Source organism: Pyxicephalus adspersus, chromosome 10 (assembly GCF_032062135.1).
Source record: "Pyxicephalus adspersus chromosome 10, UCB_Pads_2.0, whole genome shotgun sequence".
Taxonomy (NCBI): domain Eukaryota; kingdom Metazoa; phylum Chordata; class Amphibia; order Anura; family Pyxicephalidae; genus Pyxicephalus; species Pyxicephalus adspersus.
Genome location: NC_092867.1, coordinates 11,031,934 through 11,046,594, shown reverse-complemented (window position 1 = coordinate 11,046,594; position 14,661 = coordinate 11,031,934). Strand labels below are relative to the sequence as shown.

Sequence of the window (14,661 nt, the reverse complement as noted above, 5' to 3'; positions counted from 1 at the left end):
TGGGTGGTAAGCTTCTGCTATAAATCAGCAAGAATGGATGGCATCGAGAATGAATGGGAGTCCAGAGCCTCCCGGGATACCTACGTCACGCATCCCTGGAGACTCTTGGCATGTGTGGTGGTGAACATGCTATGTACAGTGTAAAGCTAAAACACCAGGGCAGCACCGTGGCTCGGGGGTTAGCACTCTGGCCTTTGCAGCGCTAGGTCCTAGGTTCGAATCCCAGCCAGGACACTATCTGCATGGAGTTTGCAATTTCTCCCCGTGTCTGCGTGGGTTCCTCCGGGTACTCCGGTTTCCTCCCACATCCCAAGAACATGCAGTTAGGTTATTTGGCTTCCCCCTAAATTGATCTTAGATGACATATGACTATAGTAGGGACATTAGATTGTGGGCTCCTTTGAGGGACATTTAGTGAGATGACTATGGACTTTGTACAGCGCCATAATATGATGGTGCTATATAAATATTGTGTAATAATAATAATAACACCAAAGCCACCGGGAGGCAAGGATTTTTTTTGACAAAATAAACAATGCATGCCTTATTGTCAATTAAATTTAGGAGATTTTGGTCCCCCCAACCAGTTTTTCCAAGAGGAGTGTAAATAAGGACTATCTAGCACATCAGAAAAAAACATGTTATTAATATTAGAACAAATAAACAGGATTTATATAGTGCCAACATATTACGCAGCGCTGTACATTAAATATGGGTTGCAAATGACAGATGAATGCATGTTAACTAATGATTACTGGTATGAAAACCATTCCATAGCAAACATAGGTGGAAATACGTATCCCTATCTGAAGCCTTCTGACTAGTAATGAAAACAGCTTTAAAGTGTCCTACTGCAACCTCCTGCTTTTCCAAACTTTTAAAAACAAGACTTTTGTGTACAAAAAGGGACTTACACATCCAAGGGATTTACATCTTGGCCAGACTGAATTGGCCCCTCACACCTGGAGCAGCTTACAGAAGCCTCAAGAGAAAAGCAGTAGCAGAACATGGGGATAATTGTGAAGAAAAGGAAGCCTGCAGATGGAGAGAATAAGGAAATACATTTTAAACGATGTCAGTAGTAATCAGTGAAATAAAAAGTATGAACATCTGGGAAGTATTGGATTTCTTTTTTACATTTCTGAGGTGTAAAAGGTGGAGTTGTAATTTATATAGTGGGCCATGAATATATTCCATTTACCTCAGGCAAAGACATTTCTGGCAAGAGGCTGTGCAAGAGAATGTTGCTTTGGGCAGCACCTCACTCATAACATAGTAGGAAAGGCAAATTATTTACTGGCAGAAAACTCCAGTTTGGAGAAGGAAAGTAAACCACGGAAACCCAGACAGAATGTGAACATTTCAGCTTTCCGAAATGTTTTAGATAATCTTCATTCCTGAAATAGCCTGACAGCACCGGTGCCAGCATGACACAGAAGTCTTCTTTACAGGAAAGGTCCCACATTCCAATTCAGAAATCTAACACTATATTATGACTGCTTTCCCTTGTAAAGAGGTGCCAATGTCCACTGGTCTTCTACATGAAAATACACCAATACTGGAACAATGACTGACTTGGTTTGGTCAGGTACCTGGAAATTAAGTAAGGTACATTTTGTTCCACATTTTTTCTGGTATTCATTTTACGCAGGTACACAGTGAAAAACAAGACTAAAATAAAAAATATATATAAATCCTGCATTATATCTCCCCTCCAGCTGAATAAAAGGCGAATACAGAGAACACTGGCTAATCAACAGTAACCAACATGTGAATTTACCAGGCTACCACAACTTTTTTGGAATCCACCAACCACCCAAACCCATTTGTTTTAAAGGTATTACCAGGGTATGACTATTCCTGCATAGTCATCACAGGTAACCAAATAATTCATGAACTAAGCACAGTTGCACAAAAATCCAAGATTACGGTTACTTTTATTAAAATGCAGATTACAAAGAAATATCCCTGCATCAATTCTGGGTTCTGCCAAACTATAAACTTATATAATATTGTCACCCCCTCTTGTTCAATTTATCAAAATGCTGCACAACATACAGATTGTGGGCATGCAAGAGTGTCATATGTGTGATCAATATGGGTTAAAATAAAGCTAAAACTACTATACAAAATACTTTGTTCATGGTAAGTGGGCTGATTTAAAAAAGAAAAGGAGTGTGTGGAAAGTGAATGATAATATATTATTGGAAATAATCTAATCCAACTAATATTTTTTTTAGATTATTAAAAAATAAATGTTTCTCTAATATATAATTGGTTAGTGAACACAGCTACAGCTTATGCTAAGGCAACACTTATTTTCCTAACGCCTACACAAGAACAGATCTAATTTTGTGCTCAACCAACTGGTCCAATCATTTTCTGTACAAAATTATTGTTTTGGGAAAACACTGCATGCCTGCGTTTCTTTTAGATACAAAGTATTCAAAATTACAAAGGGATTTTGAATGAATAAATCCAATGTTCATAAACATTACTGTGTAGATTTTCAATCAATATTTACAAATAATATTTTTTGTTTGAAGACTGAAAAAAAACATTTAACTATATTAATCAGTTGTTTAGATTATTCTGCTTTTAGATCAAAAGGGAAAATGAACCCATGTGAATAGCCACTACTCCAATCAATCCTACTTTTCTAATATAAGAAAAATATTAAATGGGTCCAATGGATCACCATGGTAGGAACTAACACTTTCAAAAATAAAGATTAGCAAAACCAGTCTGTGTATCCCTTGGAGAACAGATTTCTTAGAAGCCAGAAGAGAATTTAAAATAGAGTTGTAAAGACAAAAAAGAGATTTAGCAAACCCACCTGCTGATGTTCAACTTACGTATTCTGCTCCTATCATCCTTTTGGAGGTTTTTTTTTTTTTTTTGCTGTAGTCACGATTGGTTTTTATTGCTGCAACAAAAGAATACATGATGGGTATAGCAAAATGTCAATTGTCTGACCAGTAAATCACATATCTTGTAGAATTATTTTCATATGATAAACTTTTGGTTCTTTGTTGGAACAGTAAAAGTAATGTGGACCAGACGGGGTGAATTTCCTGTTTGTCCTGGTAGAGTAGCCTTAGGCTGGTGCACGTTGAAGCTGGAGTGAATTTAGATCCGTTTTGTTAAAGTTTGCCAATAAGGAGGATGATTCCTTCCCCTGGGACAGAGATGGCAGTAAAGATTTGATATGGCGTAAAATCATGGTACACCCCACTGTGAAGATATCTGTTTAGATTATTTGTTAGTAAACTTAATGTTCAAATAAATACAAACAATTTATAAAAAAAACTATATAAAAACTATATAAACTTCATATTAAAACTCTATAAAACTACACAAAAACCCAATAAAAGTTAATGACAAAACCCGATTTGTGCTGCAAGATGCCTGTGACTGGCCATGAAAGTAGAAGCGGCACACTGATGTCCTTTTTCTGGATGCGCGGTTTCTTCCTCTTTCATACTAGCCCTTCTGTACAGTGACTGAAAGCTTCATACCAAGTCAAACCCAACTACTTTACTGCTTGCATTAACTATGAATCTAATAAAAAGAGCAGCATTACTATGTACCTTTGGCATATCTGCCGGGAGTTTTGCCTTTAACCTCATCCCATATTACAAGCTACAAATAGATCCCCCTTATGCATTTAGAAAGGAGGGAGGGGGAACAACGGCACAAACAACCGGCCAAATTCACAGAAGTTGCATTAGAATAAAATATTGTTTAGAATTAACACAAAACCAATTCTCATGAAGGATTTTTTCAATAACAATGAATAATATGTGTTGAATTTGGAATGAAATTCACAGAAAAGCACAAATATATAATTATATTACTTAACATAAATGAACTGTGATAAATGAACTGTAATAAGGTAATTGCGGAATATTATGCTTATTATTATGTATAGGGGGAAATTAGGGGCTCATTAACATCCAAAAACAATGCACTGCTCTTTCTCTAAATTTACTCATGATAAATAATATCATTTTACGGCTTTCATTTCAAAGTAAAAATGTTGATCCCCATTATGGCTCCATTTTTTCATTAAAAGCAGTATGAAGCGCTGCTTACCTCTGCAAAAAACATCACAACACCATTTACAAAAAATACTGTTTTGCAAATGCTAAATGCAACCATATTTCTTATGCTTACTAGATTTCTTTTGTAGTTAATTTCTTTGCAACTTCAGTTGTAAATTGCGCCAGTTTGACCAACCAGGATCCATCTTTTTTATATCAGAAATGCTATATGATATAGTATCACAAAAACCCCAATCTCTGCATGCTTCTAATGTGAAAGGAAGAGGTTTAATTAGGCTTCAAAAGAGTGTCACATTGTATATATCTCACACACTGTTTTGCCTTTTATATGAATTATTTTGAATATAATCAGCCAAAAAAACGCTCCCTCTCCGTTTTCTTTTCTTTAAAGGTGTACTTTTTAAACCCAGTGGCTGACTGGAACATTGTAACCCGAACTTCATTACATCTATACCATACACTATTTCCTATAATTACATACTCCATTTAGTTTTTCTTTTTATAACTTTATTTTCCAAAAATGTTTTCAATACAAAACAGGATAATCATTGACATAACATAAAAGAAGAACAAAAACTAAACAGGGTACACCAGAACGGTACAGTGTGCATTTTACAACTCTATTTAGTTTTAAACGTCAATGTTTACCAATTATTTGGCATCGGCAGTATGATTATAAAGAATCTGCCGAAAAACAAGAGATGATGTGAGACAATGTGAAATGGCATGGTTACCTTGTCTATAAAAAAAGATAAAATCTTCAGGGATGTCATACTTATCCATACCTAACCACATTCTGTGTCACCGACTCAAAGATAGACTGGAAGCTATTTAAGTCAGAATTAACTCACTAAATAGTAATCGTAAATAAAAAAGTAAAGATGACAAAACTGGAGAATGGATCCTAAAGTATTTGTCATGGCAAAGCCAAAATGGCGTTTAGTCTTGCCAGAGTTCTCATTTAGATAGCCCTACTCTTTCTTCTATTGGTCCATTCTGTAGTTAGGCAGGGCTGATAGCACTGCTTAGAATTGTAGAATTGTACAATGGGGGCTTCATTATGCTGTAGTTACCCAAATGTTAGCAAAGCGGATATATACGCTACAGGTACACAAAATGTATCACTAAAGATTGCAAAACCATTACAGCCAGATATATGAGGCTCATCAAAGTGCTTCTGTACAAAAAGAAGCTTCTCTTGTATAAACTGTGCGGACAAGACTGTAGAGGGTTTACAGCGAGGGCAGCTCTGAAACCATGAACACATGTGGCTATATCTTAAGAGGCTCCATTATGAGGTTCTTAAAAAGTGAAGGACACCAGCAATTACCAGGAGATTAACTAGTTTACAAGATAAAAATTGGAAGGATTTGAAAGGCAGGCTGTTTCGCTAATGTGATTTTAAATTTAAATTTTCCACCAGAACCAGACTTCCTTATGTAACCCTCAATACTCAACATAAAATAAGTAAGGCTCAATAATTAGCATCAGCTCAATATATGTGCATATATTAAAGAACTTAAGAGCGGTAAAATGCAAGTGAATTTTATAAGTTGCCAACAAAAAACAGACATATCAGAATGTTTTCCAGAAATGTTATAAATTATAGACATTTACATAACACAATTACAGTTACAACGAGATGAAAGATATCAGATTTTAAATATTCTAGCCTCTGACAAGCATTGTAAACAGGAGAAGGCAAAAAAAAAAAAAAAATATTTCATATTATATAAAGTTTAAAATCCCAGTTAGGCTATGTACACACATTAGATTTTTGACATAGGAAAGGATCTTTCACAATCCTTTCCAATGACAAAAGACTGGAAGATGCATGAACGAGCATTGTACATACAGCACTGTTCTGCTCTATGAAGAAGGGAGGGGGAAAACCCTGCCGCGCTCTCTTCATCTTACTTCACTTGCATTGCGGTCTTTTTCAATTTTTTTTCAGTCATACCAAAATACACGATTATAGACAACACATACATACATATTGCTCTTGTGCAGCTTGGAAGAATCCTTAGTAAATTCTGATTCATTATGACCCCAATTTTCTAGACTCCAGTTTCTAGACTAGATTGGAGTCTAGCTCTAGACTTTGATCTAGAGCTAGACTCCAATCTAGCTCTAGATCAAATTAAACTCAAATCTGGCACTACTTCTTACAGAGATCCACCTAAACAAAGCTATAAATTGGCAGCTCTCCTTTATCAAGCCTGAACTGGTAGGTATATGGAGAGAGCTAAAACCTTCTTCTAGTTATTATACATTTTCCTCCTTACCTTCTTTTGGGTCATAACCTGTGCTTTATTCTCTATTCCAATGTTTGGTTTTCAACTTCATTAGGTCTTCTTAACAATGCCTAGATACTGAGATGCACTAAGTTGCTGACAATTGATTGGCTCATTAAATATTTATACAAGCAGTTGAATAGGAGTACCTAATAAAGTGGCCAGAGAATGTATGTCCAAGGGTAAAATTTGACATGCTGTCTAGTTATAGGACTTTTGCAACTGATACAACACAAAGCAATAGAACTTCATGCATTCTGTGTCTGACACTAAGGAAATTAGCAGAATCTATATAATTTAGACCAGTGTTTCTGAACCTTTTTAACATGGGGGGACCCCTTAAAATAACTTTCAGGTCTTCAGGGAACCCCTGCTATAACTACTATATCCACAACTTACAATATATTAGTGGGGTGGCCAGTATGAAGAATGCCTCTTACATTGTTGGCCATTGGAAAGGCAGCCACCCTTACAAAAAGACAAAACGATTATTAGAATCTGTTAAACTGACATGAGAGTCACAAACTGCTCATTGGTCAAATTATCCCTAGCAACCTCTGGAGGAACCCTGGTTGGTAAACACTGCCCCAGACTGTCACCCCGCCAGCAACTTTCTTAAAGTTGACACTAGGCTAATAATGGAGCTTCTTTCACAGTGTGGGGAGTTTTGGCCATCAGCAGAGACTGCCCCAGAGGAGTCTTTTTAGGTTGTTCACAGTAATCTACTTCTGTAGGTGGCTTTGTATCGAGTGGTAATGATCTAATCCAAAACTGTGTCTTACAATAAGTGGAAAAAAAAAATACAAATAACCTTTGCCTTCTTTATCTGCCTGTTCAGTTTTAAAGAGAAATAAAAACAGTCATAAAACAAATCACATGGTTATAATATATATATATATATATATATATATATATATATATATATATATATATATATATTGTTTAACATTGTTAACAATACATTACATTATGGTAAACGTTTTACCCTGATATACTTAACGACAGAAACATTCTTCACAAAAAAAAAAAAAAAAAAAGTTGTAGTAGAAATCTACAAGTAGTAATAGTAGATCCCACTAAAAATGCATTTACAGAAGTAAAAAGGCATTTATGTATGGTTTCTAAAAGAAGCATGGGACTGAAATATAAAAGGAGAACCATTTTCCAAAGCAACCAGATTAGAACAGTTTAAAAGCGAGCAGCTGTATGATTTGCCTCTTTCTTCTTTTCTCTAGATTTTATGGCTTAGTTCCCACAATATTGTGCTGCACTTTTTTTTACAATATGCACTTTTAGTAAGCTTGTCATACCCACTTCCTTCATTTAAAAAGGAAATACTGGTGTTTTAGAGAACATCCAGAAATGGTATTTGTGCCTAAGCAGAACAATGAAAAATTCACCTTGGTAGTAGTACATTTCCTGTCATTAAGGGTACTTTTACATACCTGTACCTACAGCCTCAAAGCTGTATTTTGGCACAGTTAGATCTCAGGCATTGCTGCCCTTTACTGCTAGACTTAGCAAACTTTTAAACCATAACGCATGCATTCAGTACAAAAATATATTTCCAGCCGAAGACAGCTACAATACCTGTATTAGGTCAGTTAAAAAACAAATGAAATTCATGCTTTTGGTGCCACATGCTTGCAGAGGCACTTTAAAGCTACGTACGCACTTCAGATAACAGTTGCCCCAGGACAAACGGTTGTGCTCATCTAGGTTCAAGAATCTGAAGTGTACAGGGATCCCTTACCATCATTCATCCATCTGCTATGACGACTGCAGTTTACTCCTATAAAGAAAAGAACAGCGGGCTCGTCACCCTATGTCCCTTTCTGCAGAACAGTATGGCGCTGTTTGTACAGCACTTCTTTGTTCATCTGTCACTGGAAGCCATCATGAAAGATCATTTCCAGTGATAATCCACTGACGTCCTTCACGCTTAGGTGTCCACTGTGCTCACTGTGAAAGTTCAAAAGTTGTGAAACGTTGAATGAATACATGAACTTTACAGACAATAAATGATGTGTCCTTGTCACTATTACACAGTCAGATGTAGTTAAATGCAGACAGCGTGTCCATGGTTTTCCTAAATGGAAAAAAATTAGGAAAAATAAAGTTGAACACGGTGGATACTTCCAAGATCGAACCAAGCATAATGCAACAATATGGGAATTAAACGATTTAAAAAAGTGATGGATTGGTGCTGCACACCGAACTACATTCTTTTCTTTCACACTGGCACATCAGGGTATATCAGGTACAAAGATAAAAGATTGTCCAGCCTCTAAAGCGAAGTCAAACTGCCTTTTGCACAGATTCCCAGCTGAGCCCCCTTGTCACAACCCAAGACAAATATTGCACTATAAATGCTTAATGTAAGTGTAGCTGCCAGTACCAAAGACTTAAGGCCGAAAACTCAACTGGCCAAACATTGAATAAATAGGAGGCAGATGTGAAGGGGCATGGTCTGAGTGCCAATAGTAAGCATTTCTTTTTTGAGTTCCTGCTGCTAGAATCCTTTTTCAGCTGTACTCTTGCGCTTTTGTATCCTGAGTTATTTACTGCAACCTCAAAATGGTGATTAAATTGGATAAGTATCCACAGGAAGACCAGCCTCGGAGCCTGATTTTCTCCTGAGCACCTCCTGACTCTCCTCTAGCTGATCAACCAGCAATGTAAGGGAATATTAACAAGCTCTTGACCTCCATCAAGACTTGCCAAACTACTCTTACCACCAAATGTTGAGTTGGACATTCATCTGCTTTTGTCAGGATTTCCAAGCCTTGCATGGCCACGGGATGTATTATCCCATCCCTAACCAGCATTTTATTTCTCTTTGCAAGTTTTTCTACTAGGTATTCTTACATTTAATTAAAAAGCAGTAGGCAGGGTCCAGCTGAAAGTCAGGGAAGTTCATGCCTATGCATAAAACATAAATTAGAGATTAAACGGTTCCCTCATACTTAAAAAAGGATTTAAAGTGGTCATTTAAAGTAAAATACAGTTATCCACTAACCCTGACCTCTAGTTAAGACATGTAAATAGGATGTGATATGAGGAATATTCAGTGACTTTAGCTAAAGTATTCAGTCTCCCCTCACTTCAATTTTGTTATGTTGAAGCCAGATGCTACAGTTGTTTTATTTCCCCTACCCCCCTCATTATTCTACACTGAGTGCCCTATAATGACAAAGTGAAAACAGAATTTTAGACAATATTTTTTAGATAATATTTGTTTGATTTTATGGCTTGGTTTTTTCTCTGATATGCAACTTTTCAAATTATGTCTAATTAACTACATTTAGGATTGGTGGACTCCATTCAAGGTGTAGAACCATCTCAGGAGCAATCCAGAGATATGAGAGTCCCCTAAGCTAAACTTTAAGTAATTTAAATATTTATGTGAATGTAATTTCAATTTGTTTCCTTTAAATAAATTTACATTATTTATGTTATCACTTTGCCATTATGGGGTACTGAGTGTAGATCAGGCTAAATAACAAAAAGTTTAAAAGTTTTAGGGGTCTGACAACTACAGACTGGTGCCATCTTCTTCTGGGCTCTTCTTCGTTAGTCACCTGATCTCACACTGCGCAGGTGGGAAATGAAGGGACGTATATGGTGGAAAAAGATTGCCGATCTTATAGGGCATGCATGTGATTGGCAATTTTTTTTCTCCTAATAAAGAAAAGGCTTCCTTCTGAGCATAGGTATTCAAGGGAAGTTTTGTGCTCCCATTCTGTCTTGATTGAAGCAGCAATTATACTTTATATAAAAGGGTTGTCTAGCCTTTTATGTAAAGTAAAAAATGTGAGTTTAGGTCCGCTTTAAAAAGAAAAAGACTGCAATGAAATAACTTGGCTGTACGCATTCTTCATAGTTTGTTATTTTTCTCTGTGAGAACGCCATGAGAAAGTAGTTTTTCTATTCTGTTTTTTCATTTCTGAAAATGTCTCAAGGTTATGGTATGTGGTCAGCAGAGATGCAAACAGTATTTAGCGAAGAAGGTCCGGAGTTAAGAGATCATGCTGAAAATGTTTTTTTTTTTTTTTTTTTTTTTTAACAGACTGAGCCAAGGTACAGGCAACATTTATCAAGGCGTTACAAAAAATGAGAAAATGCAAACAGGTGACAAATTTTTTCTATTCAACCCATATGATCCTTTGCATATTTTCTACATTTGATTGTAAAAGCCATAGGATCAACTTACATTTCAGGTCTAATTGTCCTTTGATACTTGCACAACCAAACATGTCATGAAATGTTTCATCGCAAAGGTTATTTCGCACGTATAACAACGATGGAGAGAAATGAGTGGCTGAACTTATTGCTTTAGGTCAGGCACACATCACATAGCGGGTGCTGGGTTGAGTCCTAAATGAAGAACTTTTTTCACTTCAGTGATTTTCCTCATGATAATTAAGTCCTTTAGAAAGTCAGTAATTTATCACTTGAATGTTACACTAGACCTTTCACTATAAACACATTTTATGGGAACATAAGGAAATGCACTGCTTCTGTCTCTCTGGTTCAGATTTAAACTCAAGGCCCTTTGAAGCAAATCCCTTTTTTTCGTCCAGTACATAGGTATACAATTTATATATCAGCCAATACAAGTAACAAAAAAAGTGCATTCTGCTTCCAGATGTACATCAAAAGGAACTTATTGAGAAACAAAGACACTAGCCAAAATTGTACACATTTTTTTTTTACATAAAATAAGTCACAAGATAAAAATAAAATCAGATAACTGCACAGTAAAATAAAATGGGTAAAAGATTGTATTCATTACAAAAGTGAAACTTTTGCTTTCAAAATTCCTCACCCTCCTACTGGCCAATATACTTTCTCGAAGTCTACTGATTTTATTGTTCTGCCAGAGATTCAAAGCATGCATTACACAGTCTTGTGCCTCCTGCTGCAATAACTTCAGTAGCAAACTGAAATGCTTGGAAATAATAAGACCTTTAGTAATAACAGAACATGATGAGGGTCCTTGTGTGTCATATTCTACCCTCAAAATATTCTACCTACTATAATATTAGTCGTAGGTGTTTGGCCCTTTTGTGTGACCATAAAAAAAACAAAACAAAACAAAAAAACAAAAAACAAAAAAAAAAAAGGGTTGGGCTTTTTCAAGAAAGCAAAATCGGAAATAAAAATCAAGGAAAAGCCATCCCAAAACTATACAATTTAATTTCAAGGTAACAATATATGTACAATAAATAAAGAGGACTTTTATGATATTAAAGTAAAATCATTTAAAAAACATTGTCCATTTTTAGAAGTGGAGATCCATAAATCGGTGTCATCACCTTCCTTCCCACGCATCTTCACGCTGCTTAGCTTCTAGACGCCGCCGTGCTGAAAACAAATTAAATACATATTAAACGTAATCCAATTTTTACAACATTCCTTTTTTTTCCTTCTAAGAAATTTACGAGTTATTTAAGAAAGATCATATACATTGTAAAATGAATAACCACACTTTAAATCACAACAGCCCAAAAAATGCAGGGATACCATTCATTTGTTATTTGTAAATATTACTCTGTATATCTTTAGTTTTACTCCTTGTGCTTTCTGAAAAGAATGATATCTGTACCAGATACCTTTTGAGGTCTTTACAGTTAGGAGTCAATTTATTACTACAATCCACTCACATAATCACTACCTCACAGAGAATCATTAAAAATCTGTGATTTTAGCAGCACAAACTTATTAAAATCTCAATAAAAAGGAGAATATACTCCCCCCTTTCCTGCAAACTGCCAATAACACTTTCACATTTAGTTATTCTTAAAATGTATTGTTTAGGCTTTGGATACAGAACAGAAAATTAAATCACCACCTTTTTTGTTTTTTTTTACAATTTTTGCTCATTGGCGGATTTACACATCCATATGTACTCGTGAGCACTGTAACTAAAAAATTAAGCAAAATCAAAATTTTAGAGTTGCCCCCCAGCACATTATGTGAGGGAGGGATACATCTTCCAATACAGACACTTATTCTCAGGACAACCATTTATGAGGGATACCCCTCACTTTGGGAGATATTCTCTAACTTCCTGTTGAGTATCTAGGATAGAAAGTAAAGCTAAATTTTGGGAAAAACCTTCCCACTGTATCCAAATGTAAAATGAAAGGTTTTTGGCAATACATACACTTTAACCAACTATTATGTTAAATCAAATTAGTATTTACAGTCTGAGAAAATATGAACATGACCGCATATCAACCACTAATGCACTCATGTGATAACGTGAGATCACACTGTGAGATTTTATATATATATATATATATATATATATACATACACACACACACACACACACACAGGGGTCCATGCTGCAGGGGGGATGCCAGGCTAGATGGAACTGCAGCCGCCTGGGTGTGTGTGTATATATATAGCTGTCCACCCCTACCCTATCCTATCGATCGCAGAGCCCTGCCTTCCCCCTCCCTGTGTTTATCAGCGGCCCACATCTATAGAGATGCTGGGGATGTGTTTCTGTGTGAGAAGGCTCCGTGTAACAGTGAGGAGTGAGGCAGGGAGGGCGGGAGAGGGCAGTGTGAGGTGAGCAGTGCGGGGTTTCTTGTGCAGCAAGTCATTCTCCTATGAGAGGTGAGCTGTAACTTTCCTGTCTCTGTGCAATGTTCTGCCGTGCAATGTCTCTGTGCAATGTTCCGCCGTGCAATGTCTCGCCGTGCAATGTTCCGCCGTGCAATGTCTCCCTCTCTCTCTCTCTCCTAGTTTGATAGGAAAAATAGTGTGTGGATACTATGACAGTGTAGTAGTTACCAATGTATGGAACAAATAATCCCTAAATATAAAATATATATTTTAATAAATATTTTTTTTATACAATTTGGTTCAGAATATTTTTTTCCTATTTTCCTCCTCTAAAACCTGAGTGTGTCTTATTGTCCGAAAATACTGTATCTTTATATAATATTTATATTATATAATAAATGGCAATTTTCTACTTCATGGGGGCTGGATAAGTATCAGTAAAAGATTCCAAACATCAAAAACTTACCGACTTGTATTTCCTTGCCCAAGGAGGCTACTATCTGAAAAATATATAGCAATTTCTAGTGCCCTAGGGTAGAGGAGGTCCAGACAATATATCCATTTGTTCAGGATAGATTTTTTGGAAAACAAAAAATATAGTGAGGAGTTTTCTACTTTAGTTAGTGGTATCGGTGATGTGCAAATTTATTGTACAGCCCACTCTGGGGACAAGGAGACATAATTTACCAGGAAAAGAATTAGACAACCTCAAGAAAATTTTTTGTTTAGGGTAGGCCCCACAAGGCATGATACAAATCTGTCTGCTTGGCTCCATATTAAGAAAAGTGAGGGGAAGGATTTAGGCCTAGGAGTAATGCTGGGACAAACGCTTCATGAATAAAGTCATTTTTCAATAAATGACCAATGACACGGCCAAGCTTTATTAAATTCACAATAAATAACTCAGGGCAACATACCCATTTCTTCAGGTACTGAGGAGGGATTTTACAAAGCTTTCCCAAGTCCTTGAAGAGAGCAATGTGCTGTCAAACTAAAATGAGCGTGGGGGTGCTAGGAATAGCTTTTCACTAAAAGGGCTATCAATGGTGCCAATATATAATCAACTACTACAGAAGCTAGGGTGACAGCTTAAGTGGTTTTACTGCAGAAGAAAAAGCATTGTTGCCCTGTCAAAGTTAGTGACTTTTCAGTGGTTCTACCAACAGAAATTAGACATTTACAAAATGGTCCAAGGGTACCTAAAAGAACCCAGTCTTATATATGTGGACAGCCTGCATCAGGTATGTGATTTAATAGGTTGACCGTAGTTCTACTTTAAGACTGAATTTTCAGATTCTGCAGTAACTAACTTACTAAGATACAAAATAATTTTAACAGAAACTATTAAAAAAGTTCTTCTTCACATCTTCTATTATTTAGAATGTCTATATTATGCACTGCTTACTTTAAAAACCAAAATGTAGATTTAGAAAAGTGCCATCTACCGAGGACATTATGAGGAAAAATGAAGAAACAAATGCATGTAATCACCTGGGAAGAACATTAGTAAGAGCATCTGTTAGACATGACAACTGCTTTGTTCTACCTCACTAAATATTAATCAACAAACATGTTGCATCCAAGATAAATTCACTGGAGAGCAGTATTTCTGTTACGATTCCTCAGAAAAACGGATTCTGCCAAGGTTTCGCAGCTTGTCAACACATGTCACCATCACAGTGACAAGTTCATACCAGTGGCACAGTGGAACAAGGCCAGAGCAG

The 14,661-nt window shown here is 36.2% G+C and overlaps 1 protein-coding gene across 1 annotated transcript in view; it reads right to left on the bottom strand.

Moving 5' to 3' along the window:
* Positions 1-10,488: 10,488 nt before the first annotated feature.
* Positions 10,489-14,661, bottom strand: part of R3HCC1L (R3H domain and coiled-coil containing 1 like) — a 43,651-nt gene continuing 39,478 nt past the window's right edge. The window contains exon 7 of the mRNA XM_072423124.1: positions 10,489-11,725. Within this exon, the coding sequence (XP_072279225.1) occupies positions 11,673-11,725 (53 nt within the window). The 3' untranslated portion in view covers positions 10,489-11,672. The remainder of the gene's footprint in view (positions 11,726-14,661) is intronic.